Source organism: Antechinus flavipes, chromosome 1 (assembly GCF_016432865.1).
Source record: "Antechinus flavipes isolate AdamAnt ecotype Samford, QLD, Australia chromosome 1, AdamAnt_v2, whole genome shotgun sequence".
In the NCBI taxonomy this organism is placed as follows: Eukaryota; Metazoa; Chordata; class Mammalia; order Dasyuromorphia; family Dasyuridae; genus Antechinus; species Antechinus flavipes.
This window is the reverse complement of record NC_067398.1, coordinates 698,303,387-698,321,922: the sequence shown is the minus strand read 5'-3', so window position 1 is coordinate 698,321,922 and position 18,536 is coordinate 698,303,387. Positions and strand designations below refer to the sequence as shown.

General features: G+C 58.9%; 1 protein-coding gene across 1 annotated transcript in view; it reads left to right on the top strand.

Moving 5' to 3' along the window:
- Nucleotides 1–61: 61 nt before the first annotated feature.
- The window catches only part of DDX54 (DEAD-box helicase 54), a 20,097-nt gene continuing 1,622 nt past the window's right edge, over nucleotides 62–18,536 (top strand). Inside the window, 20 exon segments of the mRNA XM_051972831.1 lie at nucleotides 62–466; nucleotides 2,005–2,017; nucleotides 2,020–2,133; nucleotides 3,070–3,140; nucleotides 4,500–4,688; nucleotides 5,575–5,624; nucleotides 8,948–8,989; nucleotides 9,118–9,213; nucleotides 9,669–9,790; nucleotides 10,010–10,071; nucleotides 10,505–10,636; nucleotides 11,348–11,558; nucleotides 11,938–12,072; nucleotides 12,452–12,679; nucleotides 12,762–12,835; nucleotides 14,232–14,438; nucleotides 14,874–15,016; nucleotides 15,132–15,245; nucleotides 15,365–15,469; nucleotides 15,730–15,839. Coding sequence (XP_051828791.1) covers nucleotides 335–466; nucleotides 2,005–2,017; nucleotides 2,020–2,133; nucleotides 3,070–3,140; nucleotides 4,500–4,688; nucleotides 5,575–5,624; nucleotides 8,948–8,989; nucleotides 9,118–9,213; nucleotides 9,669–9,790; nucleotides 10,010–10,071; nucleotides 10,505–10,636; nucleotides 11,348–11,558; nucleotides 11,938–12,072; nucleotides 12,452–12,679; nucleotides 12,762–12,835; nucleotides 14,232–14,438; nucleotides 14,874–15,016; nucleotides 15,132–15,245; nucleotides 15,365–15,469; nucleotides 15,730–15,839 — 2,350 coding nt within the window. The 5' untranslated portion in view covers nucleotides 62–334.

Genomic DNA, 18,536 nt, shown 5'->3' with positions numbered 1-18,536 from the left:
TCGGAGCCGGGGACAGAAGGCGAGCAGGACCGCCCCAGACGCCTCCCCCCAGGGGACCATGCTCGAAGCCCCGCCCCTTCGGCGGGTGGAGCCAACGGGAGGGGTGCGGTGCCGTCGGCTGCGCCGCCTCCGCCGACACCGCTTCACCCGCTTCCTCCGCCTCTTGGTACAGGCCGTGGTGGAAGGCTTCGGCGTGCACGGCTGCGGCGGCGGCGGCGAATGACTGGTCGGGCGCGGCGAACGACTGGTCGGGCGCGGCGAACGCCTGGCCGAGCACGGCGACCGAGTCTTCTTGGGGCGGCATCTGCGCGCTCGCTCCCGGCCCACATCAGTCATGAGCACGGTCAAACCCAAGGGTTCGCGGCGCCCACGTGAGCACGATCTCCGCCGAGCCTTTGCTGGTGACATGGGAGACGGCGACTTCGAGATCCAGCCCGAAAGCGGTGGAAACGTGGAAGCCCGGGAGGTGGGAAGCCCGGGGAGGAGGGAAGCTCGGGGAGGAGGGCGGCGGGAAGTGGGAAGCTGGAGGGGGGGGAGGGCGGCGGGAGCGTAACGGGAAGGGGGGGGACCTGGGGACCTGCCCCGGCCCGGGAGTGAACGGGCCGCGTGGCGCGCCGGGACCCCAGTGCGCCGGACCGGCGGTGAGGCAACCCCGGACCTTGGCGTTTCCTATCTGGAGCCTCATTGGCTGCTTCCCAGTGACGAGGCGGGGTCATTGTCTCCCCACCCAATCAGGAGTAGCCGCTCGGATACGCGGGGACTTGCGCGGGGGCGTGTGGGGGACGGGGAGTGACCAGCGTCATCTGCTGCCAGACGGAAGCAGGGTCAGGGCTGCTGCTAGGCAGGATCCGTTCCGCGGGCCGGGACCTGTTTCACGGGCCGGAACCCTCTCCGTGGGCTAGTACCCGGTCCGCGGCTGAGAGCCGGATCGTTACACCCGCTCGTTTGTGGGGGAAGGGCCTGGATTTGTGGTCTCATTGATAGGATGGCGACTTCCCCGGGGAGAAAACAACTTGTGCCAGTGCGGGCCGCCTCCTTCTCTGCAACTTGCAACGGGAGACAGCGTCTAGAGCTCGGAGAGGTCGGGCCTCTTCCCGAGTCTCCCTGGCTTCCTTCAGATCCCACTTAAAATCTCCTCCCTTTGATGGCTCTGGCCCCTCCGGGATCATCTTCGATCAGGGGACCCTGGCTTGCATGCTGTCCCCTAGAGAGCGGGACCGCCTTTTGCCTCTTGTGTCCTCAGCCCTTACCTGAGTGCCTGGCAAATAGCAGGTGCTTAATAGGTGCTTACTAACCGTCCGAGGCAGCACTTGCTCCCAGGGTGGCGTGCACATACCACTCAGGGCTTTACAGAGTATTTCCACTCCTGCCTTCCGGGCGAGGCTTTGCCTGGCATTTTAAGGTTTACTCATTTTGTCTCACATGGAGAGAGTCTTGGACCAGAAGCCAGGAAGACTGGACTTCTCATGGGACCTCGTGCTTACTAGCCTTGTGACTGGGCGAGTCACTTTTACCTCCCATATGCCTCAGTTTCCTTATCTGTAAAATGGGGATAACAATAGGATCTACTTTTCAGGGTTGTAGTGAGAATGAAATGAATTAATAACCATCGTGGTTTTGTGAACCACAAATACCAGTTGCTTGCCTTTCTATTCTTCCAGCCTCTCTGAAAGATGTCAGGAATAATTAAGGGGCTTGCCCATGACTATACAAGGGGCTGAATAGTAGCAGAGCTGGGACCTGAACTCGGGTCTTTTGACTCCAAAGCAGGAGTCCTTTCCCATGCCTTGTGGCTACTGCTCCTCTGCAGGGATGGGTCCAGTTGGTGCCTTCCAAGAACCTAAAGTCAGCTTGAAAAGCTAGCAACCACTTACTGTCCACGCGTGGTTCTCCCCCAGCCTTCCCCTCCCCCCCTCCTGCTGGCCAGAGCTCTGCCCCCTCTGTGATGTCCATGGGGCATCTGAGTGATCCCGTGGTGAGCCTCCCTCTTCCTCTCTGTGACAGATGGGTCCCAGTAAGTCCTGCCTGCCTTCCCTGCTTTGGAGGCAGCCTCAGATGTTGAGCCTGACACCCAGGAAATGATTCGTGCCCAAAACAAGAAGAAGAAAAAATCTGGAGGCTTCCAGTCCATGGGTGAGTTTGTGGTGGAGCCCCAGAGCCCAAAGCCGGAGCTCAAATCTGCGGGCCCCTGGAGGCTTGTGAGCAGCGGGCCTGGGGACCCGGGCGTTCAGCAGGGAAACCGGCGGGCGGGGGGGTGCCTGTGCCGCACCCAGGAAGACAGTGAGCTGCTGTCCAGGAGCTCGCCCTCTAGTTGAGTCGGCAGGACCTACATGGGCCACCATCGGGACCAGCAGAGTGGAAAGGGAGAGGCCCCTGGGGGTCAGGGATGAGGGAGGACTTCGGGGGACGCAGGAGCTCATCTGGGCCCTGAACTGGGAGGGCTGAACAGGAGAAGAGCAGCACGCAGGTGGAGACTGGAAAAGGTGGCGTGAGCGTGTGTGGGAGCGTGAGGGCGTGTGTCCGTACGACACCGACCGCGGCCGTGAGTGTGGGAGCGTGAGGGCGTGTGTGGGAGCGTGTGTGGGAGCGTGAGGGCGTGTGTCCGTACGACACCGACCGCGGCCGTGAGTGTGGGAGCGTGAGGGCGTGTGTGGGAGCGTGTGTGGGAGCGTGAGGGCGTGTGTCCGCACGACACCGACCGCGGCCGTGAGTGTGGGAGCGTGAGGGCGTGTGTCCGTACGACACCGACCGCGGCCGTGAGTGTGGGAGCTTGGGTGGGTGGGAGCGTATCATACGTGTGTGTATGTGTGCGCACATCATACAGGCGCCGGTGCTGCGGTTTCCTCAGTGCCCCCGGCACGGGCCCTGAGCGATTGAGCGCTGTGGGAAGCAGCCCGGTCAGTGTGCCTCGTCGGCACGGCCTCAGTCTGCTCTCTGCGCTCTAGCTCCCGGGCCGCAGGCTGGTACATGGCCCGGCACACACCAGTAGCTGGCTCGGACCGTGCTCCGCTGGGGGGGCTCCGAGAGGTGGGATTCCTGGGGTCTGATGAGCGTTGATGTCTCCCCCAGGCTTGAGCTACCCTGTCTTCAAGGGCATCATGAAGAAGGGCTACAAGGTGCCCACACCCATCCAGAGGAAGGTAAGCAACCCCTGCTCGCTGTGTCCTGCCCCACCAGGCCAGCTCATTGTCTCCGGTTTTTGAAGGAAACGAGGGATTCTTTGGGTTCGGTTCCCTCTAAATGGGCAGGGGTAGGGAGGGGCCAGCACGGGGAGGACCGGAGCCCCGGGCCGCCCGATTTCGTGGCCAGCCAGCCCTATCTTCTGGCACTCGGTGCCTCCCTTTTAAGCAGCCGATCCCGTTGGCATCCCCTTTTTGTTGGCGTTAAGCCTTTCGCGTCTGCCCTTTTCCCATCTTGTCCTGAGAACGGCCCTTTGGAAGAGGCTGCCATTTTTACCAGTGGGGAAACCAAGGCCAGCCTTGCCCAGTGTCCAGGTCAGTAGCACAGTCGGGACTAGAGCCTGGCGCTCTGGGCTCTCCAGATTTGTGTTCTTATTGCTAAGGGAGAGATTTCCCCTGAAGCCTTCCCTGCCCTCTACAGATCAGCACCGGGTCTGAGCCTTCCCATTAAAGCATTGCCTGGCACTCCAGCCAGTCCAGGGTCATGCAGACGGCAGGTGTCAGGTGTGACTTGAATCCAGCCCTTCCCGACTCTGAGGCCGGCTCTCTGTCCACTGTACCAGGATTCCCGGCCACAAGCAGCCTCTGTTGGGGAGAGTTGGCCACCCTGGGCCTGCCCCACAAGGCCTCTGTCGGCTCCTGTTCCCCCATCGGGACTGCCCAGTGCCACCCGAAGCCCCATCTGGCAGCCCCCTCCTTGGAACCAAGCAGTGTAAAAACAGACAGTTCCCATTTGCAGTTTTCCCCTCATTTGAGCCTGTGGCTTTTAATATCGGGGGCTCCCTTCTGTCAAGGCCTCCCAGTACCTGCACTGAAATTTGTCATGTGCAGAGATGCCCCAGATACTGCCCATTTTTCTGTGCCGCTTGTAGCAGAGGCGGCATGTGAACCCAGGATTCCTGAGGGCCTCCTCTGCCCCCTGTGTTACATCACAGTGCCTAGGGAGTGTGGAGCATAGGTTTACCCAGTGCTTTCTTCCCAAGTGGCCTGTGAGAGATCTGGGGGAAAAGGTCTATTATCTCATCTATAAAATGGGCGTAAGCCCAGCATCCCTCTCCCTCAGGGTTGTTGAGGATCCAGCCAGAGAATGTGTGTGTCCCTAGAGATCCAGAAATAAAAGCTGGGGTGACAGGTCCACCGCAGAGCTCATGGACTGGAGAGGAGGAGGGGACCTCAGCAGCTGTAGCCCCCCAATTTTTCCCATTGCATCTGTCTCACCCCTCCTTCAGCCTCACTCCAGGGTTGACCCGAGGGGGAAGAAAGTAATGAGAACCAAAGTGGCATCTCTTTGCTTCTGATCCCGAGCATTCCCTTCCACAGACCATCCCGGTGATTCTGGACGGCAAAGATGTAGTGGCCATGGCCCGAACGGGTAGTGGAAAGACAGCCTGTTTCCTCATCCCCATGTTTGAGAAACTCAAGGCCCACAGTGCCCAGACAGGTGCCCGGGCCCTCATCCTCTCGCCCACCCGAGAGCTGGCTCTGCAGACCATGAAGTTCACCAAGGAGGTGAGCGGGGGGCTGGACGGGTGGGGTGGGGGGTGGGCACTCCACCTTTTGTGTGGCCTGGACCTTTGGGCCTGTGGATCCTGCTCCGAATCATGGTTTTAAATGCATAAAAGATCTGTGAGACTAGAAAGGAAGCCAGTTAGAGGCCATTCTTGCTTTAAGGAAGTGTACTGTTCTGCAGACCTCAGGGGAAAGGAGGTTTCTGGGTAATGAAATTTGCCTGTAAATGTGGGGGGAGGGAGAGAGGCAAGGAGGAGTATAAACTCTGAGGGAAAGAGAAAGGCAGAGAAGGACCCTGGAAAACAGCAGAAGAGGGAGAGCAGGAAGAGAAAGGCCGAGCCAGGGCCAACCATGTGGGGACTTGCCTGAACAGAGAGGAAGAACATGAGTGGGGAGGCACAAGGGAGCAGCGAGGCAGAGAGGAGGGGTACTGGACAGGGGGACAGGGCGAGGCGAAGGTCTCCTCTCTTGGCTCTGGGGCTCGGGCCAAGCCCTGGCCTGCCAGCAGCAGAGGCGGGGTCTCCCCATGGGCTGTTCTGCTGCTTTCACTTGGAGGGGTTTTGAGGGGCGATTGGGAGAGGCTGTGGAGCCCCAGGTTGAGGGGCAGGAGCACAGTCTCGTACAGCAGTTAACAGGGTTTTTGTAGAGGGCAGGTTTCTTTCAGAATTCTTTACATAAAGCTGAATTTGTGTAATGTGAGTTTACCTAAAGCGAGCACCATCCATATGGTGAGGCACAGTTATCTCCATGAAAAAAAAGAAATTCAGGACCTTGGTTAAGGCCTTGTGGCCCAGGGCAATGAGTCTCCCCTGGGATCGACCCCTGAGGGCAGGCTGCACTTTCCTTCTCAGCTCTCTGACCTCATTTTGTCTCCTTTGCTCCACAGCTGGGCAAGTTCACTGGCCTGAAGACAGCCCTGATCCTCGGGGGAGACAAGTAAGAGCTTCTTCCCTCATGGCGTTTTCCTTTGCCAGTATGTCTTTGCCATCCTTTGTTGGCTCACCTCCTTCCATTTTCCAATACAAACCTACCTTGCGACACTGTCCCCGCCTTTGTCAGGAGTCCCAACTCGGCAGAGTCCAGCGGCCCCTCAGAGAGACTGACCCGGGCAGCATCCATCCCCCATAGACCTCCCCCTCCCCCCCTCCTGTGGGGCCTTCTGTTCTGTAGCAGCCTTGTGCCTTGGCGGTCAGGATTTAGTCTGGAGAGTCAGGGTTCAAACACCGTCTCTGCCTTGGAACTGGCTGTGTGACCCAAGGGGGAGCGCCCCCCACTCTGGGCCTCGGGCCACATGTTAACAGACAGGGTGTGGTGTGGATTTTCACATCCATGATCTCCCCCCGATCCTCAGAGTACATTTGTGAGGCAGCCAGGGGCAGGATCCCTATTCTGACAGATCCGGGAGCCACGTTCTCATGGTTAGCCAGGACCTAGAGATCCCATTGTTCTGCAATAAGTGGCAGAGCCCAAGTCTGCTGTCCTGTCCCCAGGCTTCTTTCTTCCTCCTGTGCCTTCCCACGCTTTGGAGCCTCGCGTCCTTCTGGTCCCCTCAGGCCGTCCCCCCTGAGCCCAAAGCCCCCACTCAGAATATCTCAGTAATGGTGCTTTGCGCATTTGGGGAGCTTTTAGTTCCAAGGCTGTCACTCCTGCCTTCTCTGTCCCCGTTCCTTTTCTGGCTCCAAGAGCATCAGTTGGCCTGCTCCTCGGGGCTCTATCAGCCCTGAATTCTGGTTCTGGTGGATTGCCTCGGAGATGGTATCTTCTGAAGGTTAACACAGGCTCTCCTCACTCCCTGCCTTCCACCTCCACCCACACAGCGTATGTCCCACCTGGGCCAGGGCCGCCACCGGTAACCGCCAACCAGTAACCTTGGGGGCAAGGGCAGTGATCCCTCGCCCCCGGCCCCTGGGGCTGCAGAGGGGACCAGAGCTCACTGTGCCTGCTGCTGTAGTGCTGACGGGTGCACAGAGCGGGGCAATCCTCGAAAGTGTAGACCTCATCTGAGCCTGCCCCCCTGTTGTAAGGAAGAGGGGGCCCCGAGTGTGCAGCCCCGCTCTGGTGGGATTTGAACCCCAGCTTCCTGACTCTGGGGAGAATCAGGTTAGACTCCTGTCCCATTTGGTTTTCTTTTGTGTTTTTCTAGACTCTCTTCTATAACTTCTGTTGTCATTTTGAAATAATAATGATAAGTGATTCTGTAGCTCTTGAAAGGTGACAAAGCCTTTTGCAGATACTGGGTTGGGTCCCACAAGACTACAGCGAGATTTAGCAAGCCGGGGATTGTTACCTCCGGTTTTTAGGAGACGCTGCGCTCTGGCAGAGTTCTTGGTCCCAGTCATACCGCTGATGGGTCTGCGCGGGGATTTAAACCTGGTTCTGACTCCTGACGTAGTGTGACATTGCACCCAGAAGGCCGCGCTGCCGCGCTCCCCAGTGGGACTCAGTGTGGATGCTGTGGTTCTGGCTCTGGGCTCCCTTTCCAGCACTGCATCCAAGTCTTTCCCATTTTTCTCTGTAGTTTCTTGTTCCCTCCCAATTTGTTGTCATGATAATGAGTCCTCACGGACCGTGGCCCGTTCTGCCATCCCCAGGGGTTGCTGTGTTGGGGTTTAATGGCCTAGCGATGTCTTTGGCTTGGTGTGTCAGTCATTCCTGACTCGCCTCCCCTGCCTACCCTCCCACCATTGGACTCTCAGAATAAAGGTCGGCAGAGCCAGCCCCGAGAAGGGGCCGCGTCTCCCAGGGCCACGTCCCGGATGCCACGTCCTCTCCCCCACTCTCCTGAGAGGGGAACCGCGTTTCCTCCAAGATTGGGCGTTGTAATTAACCGAGTACAGTCACCTCCGGCCTGTTTTTAAAAAAGCATAGAGACTGTTGTCATCATTGTGTGTGCGTTCTCCTGTTTCTTCGCTCCCTCTCTCTGCTACAGGTTTCTGCTGTTCCTCTGATTCTCATTCTGTGGGGTCTTGTCTGGCCCTGAGATTTTCTTGTTGTGGAGAGTTCCCAGGGCAGAAACTCCCTCCTAAGTTAGATCCTAGATTTAAACTTGCGAGGTTTTCGAGATTCTGTCCTCTGCCCCCTTTGTTTCACAGACGAGGAAACTGAGAGCCACATAGATGGCAGAGCCCAGGTCCTAGAGCACCAAACCCGGCGCTCTTTCCACCGTTTCATACTCTTGCCTCTGGTTTTAGAGAATTGGCTGAAGCACGGAGCGGTTAAGACGTCTCCCGAGGGTGCCCCGGCCAGTGTGTGGCAGAGGCAGGACTCGGGCCCTGCCTCTCATTGTAGAAGCACAGCAGGAGTGAGCTCTTCGTGATCTCCTGTCCTGCCGGCTTCTCGTGGTCGGCGTCCCTCATTCTTGGGGATGGTTGGCTTTCTGTTAAACTTGGGGGTTTCCGTTCCTTATCACGCAGCATCCTTGCTGCTGCTGCAGCTTACCCACCCCCCTGAGAGCCCTGCTTTAGTGTGCAGATGAGATGAGGGCAGGACTGGGCGGCACAGAGAGAACGGACAGAAGGTGTTGGAAGAAAGCGTAGAACAGAGAAAGTGATGTGAGAGAGAGCGAGTGTGTGTGTGTGTGTGTGTGTGTGTGTGTGTGTGTGTGTGTGTGTGTGTGTGTGTCAGGGCTTAGGGATTTCCTGAGCTGTGGGTCAGAGAAAAACAGAATATGTAACTGTCCTTGGGAAAGGGAAGAAAGGTGGCAGGGAAGAGATAGCAAGCCGTACAGTTCTTGGGACTGACCACCAGGTGGCACACTCGGCCTAGGACAGCTTGGTTGCTGCCTGGAGCCGGGTAGGGTGCAGAGAAAAGGCTGAGCTCTGGATGTGGAGGCTGGGGGCAGTCGTGGGTTTAGGTGTGTTTAAGTGTGGAATGTTCAGTGCTGGTGTGATTGCTGACTTTGGGTTTCCCCATTTGGGGTTTATCTCATCCCTTCTTGAACTTTATGGATGTAGCCTGGATTCCTTTGGGGCTACATTTTCTCCATATCCAGGGTCCTTATTTTAGACTGCTTCTCTCCTCGGGGTGGCGAGGCTTAGGTTTCAAGGGCATCATGGGACCAGAAGTTACCCCAGAGGCCTCTGTGTGGGTTATTTTACACTTGAGGAATAAGCATCAGAATCAGGCCTTGAACCCAGATCCTCTAGCCCTAAAGCCAGTTCTTCACCCAGAATATTTGGCTCCAGAGGATCCCATGTCAAGGTTGTTGCTGTGTACTCTTCCTGGGGTGACACGGAGGCTTTCATTTCTCTTCTCTACAGGATGGAAGACCAGTTTGCAGCCCTGCATGAGAACCCAGATATGTGAGTGTGCAGAGCAAGAAGGAAGTCTCCAGACCCCTCCCTGCCAGACAGCCTTGGGGTTGGGAGAGGGAGAGGGAGAGGGAGGGGCAGGTGCTGCCTGGGGTGACTGAGGTGCTGTCCCATTGCAGAATCATCGCCACCCCTGGGCGCCTGATGCACGTGGCCGTGGAGATGAACCTGAAACTGCACAGTGTGCAATACGCCGTCTTTGATGAGGCGGACAGGTGAGGCGGGCCTGGGCGTTGGGAGAATTAGGGCACCCTCGCTTCACCCCGGCCTTATCCCTCTCTCATCATGACAGGCCCCTATCTGTACCTGTCAGGTTTGCAGGGAGCTTTTGCACCTGTGGTAGAGAGGGCAGGGATGATCTTTTCCATTTTCCTGAGGAGGAGATTGAAGAGAGCTGGTCAGGGACCTAGTTACTCCTAGAACCCCCAGCATCCTTCGAGGCACAGCTCAGGTGCAGCCTTACTGACCCCCAAGTGCCCCTCGCAAGCTCCCCTGTGTGTGACCGTCCTGCGTAATCCTAGATCTGTGTGCTGGCCCCCGAGGGGAGGGGGCTGTGTCCTCCCCGCACTGAGAGAGGGCTTAATAAATGCTTGCTGTTGCCTAGCCCTCCTGGGATCTGGCTGAGGGCCAGAGGCCGGCCGCCTCATTTGCTCTGCCCCTCTTGTTCCAGACTCTTTGAAATGGGCTTTGCCGAGCAGCTGCAGGAAATCATCAGCCGCCTTCCCGAGGACCACCAAACCGTGCTCTTTTCGGCCACGCTGCCGAAGCTCCTCGTGGAGTTTGCCCGTGCCGGTGAGCGCCCCATCCGTTCCCTGGGCTCCCTTGGTTGTGAGCCTCCTTTGGGGGGAAATGGGATCACGTGGGGAAAGGGGGCTCCTGGCTAGCTGGGGATTTCCCCGAGGATGTGGCGTGCTGTGACGCACTGAGCCCCCGCTCCACCCCCGTCCTTCACGGCCTCCTTGCCCACTCCCCAGCCCCCCACCTCCATCTTCACTCCCTGCTTTCCCCCAGGGCTCACGGAGCCGGTGCTGATCCGTCTCGATGTGGACACCAAACTCAACGAGCAGTTGAAGGTGAGTGAGGTCCTCGGCTCTGCCCAGCGCTTCTCATGCCTCTCTTGGAGGCCCCTCCTGGGCCCCCTCCACGCACCTGCAGGGAAGAACAGAGAAGGGCCTCCGTGGAGGCCCAGTATGGGCCAAGGCAGGAAAGAACGGCTCCTTGCACATCAAGCCTTTGATAATTTACATGTTATTTGCATGTCTCTTATCTCATTTGAGCTTGAATCCTCCTGCCCCGGTGGATGAGGAACTTGAGCCTGGAATACCCAGTTCAGGTCCTGCCTGTGCCACGTGTTGGCCGGCGCCCTGGGCAGCTCCCAGAGGCTGAGGAGAGGCTGGCCCCGATGGCCCTCACAGGCCCCTATCTCCTTCACTAGAGCCCGGGGGAGTGGGGGTGACTTGGCCGGGAGGGTCCCCCTTGGCGCTCATGCTCCCTTCCCACCCTTAGATGGCCTTCTTCCACATCCGTGAGGACGACAAGCCGGCCGTGCTCCTCCACCTCCTGCGCAACGTCGTCCGGCCCCAGGACCAGACCGTGGTCTTCGTGGCCACAAAACACCACGCGGAGTATCTCACAGAGGTGAGGGGCCGGAGCCCCGGAGGGACCCCTCCCGCTCAGTCCTGGGCAACGGGAGGCATTCCCCAGCAGCACCAGCAGGGGGCAGGCGCCCCCTCCTCAGCACAGCCCCCCAAACCCCACCCAGGCCCAGGGCACGTCGGGCTGACCTCCTGGATAGATGGGGGCAGAAGTGTGCGTGTGGTTAACCCATGAGTGCACACATGTCACATGTGTCTCCTTGTGTGCAAGGGTATGTGTCAGTTCTATGGGTGTTTCCCACATGGACATGCACACATACAGCACCACTGCCATACACATGTAGGTTTCATATGTCCACGTGTAATGTTTAATGTGCACCGCCCATATTTAGTGTGTATTCTTAACATACATGCATTTATACACACACACACACACACACACACACGCACCCATACACAGCCGTCGCATGATGCACTTTCTGATTGTTGCCTGTACCGTGTGCTCCCCACCCCCGGGCCCTCCGCCTCCCCATCCCCTCCCACCCCAGGGGATCCGGAGCCCCTTGAGGACAGAGACTGCCTCAGTTGTGTTTGTGTTCCCAGCATAGTCCTGGTCCACAGCGGCTATTTAGTGACAGGGATTGTTGATTCCCAGGGGGTTTGGGCGGGAAATGGGGGTCGCTGTGTCCCTGTTCCGTAGCCAGCCCCCCCCCCCCCCCCCCCCCCCCGCCTTCTTTCTCTCGCCCTCCCTCAGCTGCTGACCACCCAGGGTGTGTGCTGCACCCACATCTACAGCGCCCTCGACCAGACGGCACGCAAGATCAACCTGGCCAAGTTTGTGCACGGCAAGTGCTCCGCCCTCATCGTCACCGACGTGGCCGCCCGGGGCCTGGACATCCCGCTGCTGGACAACGTGATCAACTATAACTTCCCTGCTAAGAGCAAGCTCTTCCTGCATCGAGTGGGTGAGTGCCAGCCTGGCAGCCCTGCCCTGGAGGGGGGTGCTCTACGCCCCCCTGACACCCCCTGTTCTAGGGCCCCCAGTCCTGATCTTTTATATTCTCAAGGCCTGTTGGGAGAGCTAGGGGTATCGCTGGGACAGCCAAGGGGCTCGTTGAGAGCAGCTGAGGCTCTCATTCACGCGTCCCTCTTAACTTTGCCAGAAGCCGCGTCTCTGACTCCGTTATCCCCCGCCGGGTCTCTGAGCCCGACAGAGCAGAAACCGTTTTTACCGATGGGGAGCCTGAGGCGACTTGCCCAGGGCCGGGCAGCCCGGGAGCAGCCAGGCCCGAGTGCTCGCTCAGGCGCCCCTGTCACGACTGCCCCTCTCTTTTCCTTCCACAGGGCGTGTGGCCCGCGCGGGCCGAAGCGGCACCGCGTATTCCCTGGTGGCCCCGGATGAGGTCCCCTACGTCTTTGACCTTCACCTCTTCTTGGGCCGCCCCCTCGTCCTCGCCAGGCCCCACGAGAAGCCCTCAGGTAGCCGGGCCTGGGTCTGGGGGCTGGTGGGACCCCAAAGTGGAGAAGGAGCTCGGGATGGGACTGGGAAAGAAAGAAGGGAGTGACTTAGGTATCATAGAGCAGCAAATCTAGAGCAAGATTTGAACTCGGGTCTTTGGTGCCATCAGTGCAGAGCTGGATCGGCCGCTGGCATTGAAGTCACAAAGACCTGGGTTCCAGTCCTCCCTTAGTAAATGACCTTGGGCAAATCACTCCCCCCATCTGCCTCAGTTTCCTTATTAGTAAAGAAGTGCTTGGATCCAGGGGCCTCCTGGCTCCCTTTCAGCTCTGGCAGTTGGGGGTGGGGAGCCCGGGGGCGGAGCGGGGACGGGCCTCCTGAGTCCCAGAATTCCCCCAGATGCCTCTCCGGACGGCGTGCTGGGCCGCGTGCCTCGGAACGTGGTGGACGACGAGGAATGCCGCCTGCTCACGGACCACGACGGCTCCTCGGAGCTCCAGAGCCTGCGGCGCGTGGCCGAGAACGCCCACAAGCAGTACAGCCGTTCTCGGCCGGGGCCTTCCCCAGAGTCCATCAAGAGGGCCAAGGACCTGGACCCCACCCTCCTGGGCCTGCACCCCCTTTTCAGTGAGTGCCCGTCCCGTTCCCTGGGGGAGAGGGGAGCCCCGGGCTGGGCAGGGTGGCCTCCTCTGACGGGCTCTTCCTCCAGGCTCCCAGTTTGAGGACGAGGAGTTGGAGAGGATGAAGCTCGTGGACAGCATCAAGAACTACCGCTCCCGGGCTGTGAGTGAGACGGCCCGGCCTGGAGGGAGGGTCTGGGGGTGTCTGGGGGGAGGGCCCAGTGGGAGGGCCTAGGGATACCGAGGCTTCAGAGGCAGAACTCGGGGCCAGACATACGTGGCAGGCGGACCCCAGAAGCGGCTCTGCGGCCCCGCGGCCCCTCCCCCTAGTTCTCAGCCCTCTTGTTCTCATCCCTTTTCATTTCGGCCTCAGCAGCTCTTGGGTTGCATCTGGATGGACTCCCAGAGGCCCCGGGGTCCAGCCCTTATTTGTTGTTCAGAGAGGTCCATGACCTGCCCAAGGTCACACAGCTCGGGATCTTTGCCCGACGTTCAGGAGCGTGTCCCTCCTGCCCAGCAAGCCACAAAGAGAGGTGTTTGTACAAACCCTTTTTAGTTGAATATGCTCAGTTACCCGTTTTGCATTTCCTGGTGTCCTCCAGTCCTTCTCCGGCCACAAAGTTCTCCCTCCCCCCAGATCTGAGAGGGAGAGGTCCCTTGTCCTGATTTGCTTACAGCATCACTGTCACATCTCACGAGGCCTTTTTGGCCTCCCCCGGTGCTCGGTGCGGCCCGGGGCCCAGCTCCCGCCGTCCTCTTCCAGTTTTCCCGGCAGTTCGTGTCAGAGGGCGAGTCCTTGTCCCAGAAGCCGGAGTCCAGGATAATCAAGCACTTGGTGACTGACGTCACTGACGCTGTCCCAGGAACCCAACCTGTCTCACTGACCCACCGCTCTGTTCTGAGCCAGTGTCACGGTCGTCCAAACCGGGAGTGACAAACACGTTAAAACTAAGGGCACTTGAGTCAAATCAACAAACACATTACCGGAGACTAGCAGGGTTTGCAGTGTTCCACACCTGTAGGCCCCCACCCTTCAGACTTTGAGCTAGGAAAGACCGTCAGGGCTAGAGATGGGGAAACTGAGGCACAGAGAACTTGTGAGGGTCCGAAGGCACACTTAGGACTCCAAGGTCCTGTCTCCTAGGCCGTGCTTTTCCAGCTCTTCTTGGGGGCCTAACTTGGTCTTGAAAATTCCTTGGTGTCCGCTTTTATTTTTTGTCTGGAGGGATGTTTTCCTGATTCTTGTCACTGCAGGCAGCCGGTGTCGCGCCTGGAGAGCTGGCCTGAGTCAGGAAGATGGGGTTCGAGTCCCATCTTAGACACATCTTGGCTTGGTGACCCCCATCAAGCCCTCCCAGCACCCCCAGGCATCTCTTTGATCAATCAGCATTGATTAAGCACCTACTGTGTGCCAGGCACCTGGTCCAGCCCAGGGGATACAAATAGGGAGGAGGCCAGAGCTGCAGATGGAGTCAGTCATGGGGGCCTCCCTGGAGGAGGCCAGCCCCGCCCTAGCCCACACGGGCACAGTCAGGGATTTCTGCTCTTTCTTGCCGCAGACCATCTTTGAGATCAACACCACGACCCGGGACCCGGGCAGCCAGGTGATGCGGGCCAAGCGGAAGCGGGACCACAAGGCCATTGCCAAGTTCCAGCAGGGGCAGCAGGAGCGGCAGCAGGCCCAGCCCGGCCCGGCCCCCCGCCTGCCCACGAGCCGGGAGCCGGAGAAGGAGCAGGAGGAGCTGGAGGAGGAGCAGGATGTGGAGGTGGAGATGCGCCCGGGGCCTCCGGGGAGTTATTGGGGGGGCGGGGGGCTCAGGACAGCCCGAGCCCCAGACACGCGGTCGCTAACCCTCCTCTGGCTGCCTCGGGTCCCTCCTCCGTAAAGGGGTGTAGGGACAGCAGCTGCCTCCCGGGGGGGAGAGGTGGGGTCTCAGCTCACGAGATCCAACCTGCCCAGTCCTTTGTAACTTCGAGGCCGGGCCTCACCCTCCGCACCTGGGGGTCTGAGCACAGGAGGCGCTTAATAAATGTCTGTCTGTCCTGCCGTCCCTCCCCCGTCTACTCTGGCCCCTAGTCTGGCTTGGGTGGGGGGAGGGTCAGACAGGAGGGGAAGCCGAGGCTCAGGGGCAGAGCGAAGTCACGGGGAGGGAGCACCGAGCGGGGGGACCGCTCAGCCCGGCTGTGGCCCTCCTCCCCAGGAGGCCTTCACCCAGGTCCTGGGCCCGAAGAGACGGCGGCCCTCAGCGCCGGGCCAGGAGAAGAGGCGGAAGGGGGCGCCCCAGCAGCGGCAGGAGGAGTTCTATGTGCCCTACCGGCCCAAGGATTTCGACAGCGAGCGGGGGTGAGGGGCGCAGCAAGGGGGGGTCACAGGGGTGGGGGCAAGGGAGGGACGAGGGACCCCGCCAGGGAGGGGGAGGTGCCACCCTTTGCCCACGCCACAAACCCTCTTCCCTCAGCCTGAGCATCGGGGGCGAGGGCAGCGCCTTCGAGCAGCAGGCGTCCGGAGCCGTCCTCGACCTCATGGGCGACGAGGCCCACAGCCTCACCAAGAGCCGGCAGCAGCTGAAGTGGTAAGGGGGGAGGGGGAAGTAATGGGGGAGGAGGGGGGAGGGGGAAATGGGGGGAGGGGAGAGGTCATGCCCCGAGGAGAAGCCCAGCTCTGCCTCCCCTCCCCCTCCTTGGCCTCCAGGGACCGTAAGAAGAAGCGGTTTGTGGGGGCCACGGGCCAGGAGGACAAGAAGAAGATAAAGACGGAGAGCGGCCGGTACATCAGCAGCTCCTATAAGAGGGACCTGTATCCTTTCCTCCTGCGGTGGGACGGGGCTGGCCCCCGGGGTGGGGGGGGTCTTCCCTTCTGCAGGAGGAGCAGGAGAAAATTAGATCTGGAGCCACTGCGCCCCCTCCCTCTGGTGGCCCTGAGACCCTCCCTGCACTCTTCTCCCCCGCCTCAGTTTCCCCATCTGGAAAATGAGGGGGGTCTGACCGGCTCGTCCCCAAGGGCCCCCCCAGCTCCAGCTCTTTTCATCCGGGCGCCTCCTTAACTGCTGACCTCAGCTATCAGAAGTGGAAGCAGAAGCACAAGATTGGGGACCGGGACTCGGACGAGGAGGAAGAGGGAGCGGCCAGGAGGCGAGGCTGGAATCGGGGCCGGGGCCGCGGCCGAGGTGAGGGAGCCGGCCTGTGAGGGGCAGCCAGTGGGGGATGGGGGGGTGGCACCTGGGAGGGATCCAAGCAGCCCGTGCCCACCCACCCGGGGGGAAACTGAGGCAGGAGAGAGAAGTGATCACTGTGTCCACCCACCCAGCCTTCAGGTGGTGAAACTGAGGGGAAATGAGTGGCCAATGTCCCCCAGGAAGAACATCAGGGGCCCCAGGCCAATTCTGTCTTGGTCCTCTCTCCTCTCGTACCTTGTGGGCAGTGCCTCAGCCCCTGGGAACCTGCCGGTGTCCCGGCCCTCCTCCAGTCAGCGTCCAGAGGGGCGTGCGCTGGCCCCCTGCAGGCAGCTGGGAGCTGAATCCCACTGGTGAACAGGCGTTTCCCCAGAGGGCCCCCCTCACCCCTGAGCCTCCAGTCCCCGCTGGAGGGCCCCCCCCCCCCCCCCGGAGTGGCAGCTCACTTCTCCCGGCTGCTGGGCAGCCTTCTGGCACCAGGGGCACCTCTGAGGCATCCGTGGCAGCCCCTCGCTTCGCCAGGCTTCCTGCTGTGTGCCGACCCCCTTCTGTGCCCAGGGGGCAAGGGGTCTCGGGGGCACAGCGAGGCAGCGGGCAGTGCTCAGTGCCGGACCCGGAGTTGCCCTTTTTTGGCTCGGTGACCCCTTTCACTCCCAGTCTCAGTTTCCACCTCTGTAAAAGTGGGGAAAACACCACGCCCCGCCACCCAGGGGAGTTGTGAGGCTCCTAGGAGACGCCTCTCCCTGTTTTGCCAACCTTAGAGCACCCCCTGGCTGTGCTCTTAGCATTAAAGTGTCCTCGGGACCCCTCCGGTGCCTTAAGGTCACAGGGGAGCGGAACCAGGCTCTGTCCCTGCTGCTGCTTGTCCCACCACTTCTGGTCTCATGTAGTGTGTATGTGTGTGTGTGTGTGTGTGTGAGTATGAGTGTGTGTGTGTGTGTGTGTGTGTGTGTGTGTGTGTGTGTGTATAATGACAGTGAGAGTATGTGGGTCTCATGTAGTGTGTATGTGTGTGTGTGAGTGTGAGTGTGTGTGTTTATGATGACAGTGAGAGTATGTGGGTCTCATGTAGTGTGTATGTGTGTGTGTGTGTGTGTGTGAGTATGAGTGTGTGTGTGTGTGTGTGTGTATAATGACAGTGAGAGTATGTGGGTCTCATGTAGTGTGTATGTGTGTGTGTGTGTGTGTGAGTATGAGTGTGTGTGTGTGTGTGTATAATGACAGTGAGAGTATGTGGGTCTCATGTAGTGTGTATGTGTGAGTGTGTGTGTATGTGTGAGTGTGTGTGAGTGTGTGAGTGTGTGTGTTTATAATGACAGTGAGAGTATGTGGGTCTCATGTAGTGTGTATGTGTGAGTGTGTGTGTATGTGTGAGTGTGTGTGTATGTGTGTGTGTGAGTGTGTGCAGTATGTGTGTGTGTGTATGTGTGAGTGTGTGTATGTGTGAGTGTGTGTATGTGTGTGTGTGAGTGTGTGCAGTATGTGTGAGTGTGTGTATGTGTGTGTGTGCAGTATGTGTGAGTGTGTGTGAGTGTGTGTGTTTATAATGACAGTGAGAGTATGTGGGTCTCATGTAGTGTGTATGTGTGAGTGTGTGTGTGTGTGAGTGTGTGTGTTTATAATGACAGTGAGAGTATGTGGGTCTCATGTAGTGTGTATGTGTGTGTGTGTGTGTGAGTATGTGTATAATGACAGTGAGAGTATGTGGGTCTCATGTAGTGTGTATGTGTGTGTGAGTGTGTGTGAGTGTGAGTGTGTGTGTGTGTGAGTGTGTGTGTGTGTGTGTTTATGACAGTGAGAGTATGTGGGTCTCATGTAGTGTGTATGTGTGAGTGTGTGTGTATGTGTGAGTGTGTGTGTGTGTGAGTGTGTGTGTGTGTGTGTTTATGACAGTGAGAGTATGTGGGTCTCATGTAGTGTGTATGTGTGTGTGAGTGTGTGTGTGTGAGTGTGTGTGTTTATGATGACAGTGAGAGTATGTGGGTCTCATGTAGTGTGTATGTGTGAGTGTGTGTGTATGTGTGAGTGTGTGTATGTGTGTGTGTGTGTGAGTGTGTGCAGTATGTGTGAGTGTGTGTATGTGTGTGTGTGCAGTATGTGTGAGTGTGTGTGAGTGTGTGTGTTTATAATGACAGTGAGAGTATGTGGGTCTCATGTAGTATGTATGTGTGAGTGTGTGTGTATGTGTGAGTGTGTGTATGTGTGTGAGTGTGAGTGTGTGCAGTATGTGTGAGTGTGTGTGTATGTGTGTGTGTGAGTGTGTGCAGTATGTGTGAGTGTGTGTGTGTTTATAATGACAGTGAGAGTGTGTGGGTCTCATGTAGTGTGTGAGTGTGTGTGTGTGTGTGTGTGATGACAGTGAGGTGTGTGCGCCCACACTGGGTTTCTCCTCCCCCAGTGTCTGCTCCCTGTCTGGGTCTCCTGCCTGCCTGAGTGTCCCAGGCTGTGCTCCCAGGACCCCTTCTCCCCGTCCCAGTTCTCTTGGCCAGACCTCCCACATGTGACCTTGTTTCTGTGCCCCCCCACTATCTCCCCACGTTTCTCCATCTCTGCCTCCCTGGCTTCCTTTCACACTCTCAGCTTCTGGCTTCTATTTTTACTTCCCAGCAGTGGCTTGTGGGGGGCTGCCTCTGGGGAGGGGGAGGGAGGTGTGACATGCAGCCTCGTGGGAGCCGGGGACCAGCTCTGGGC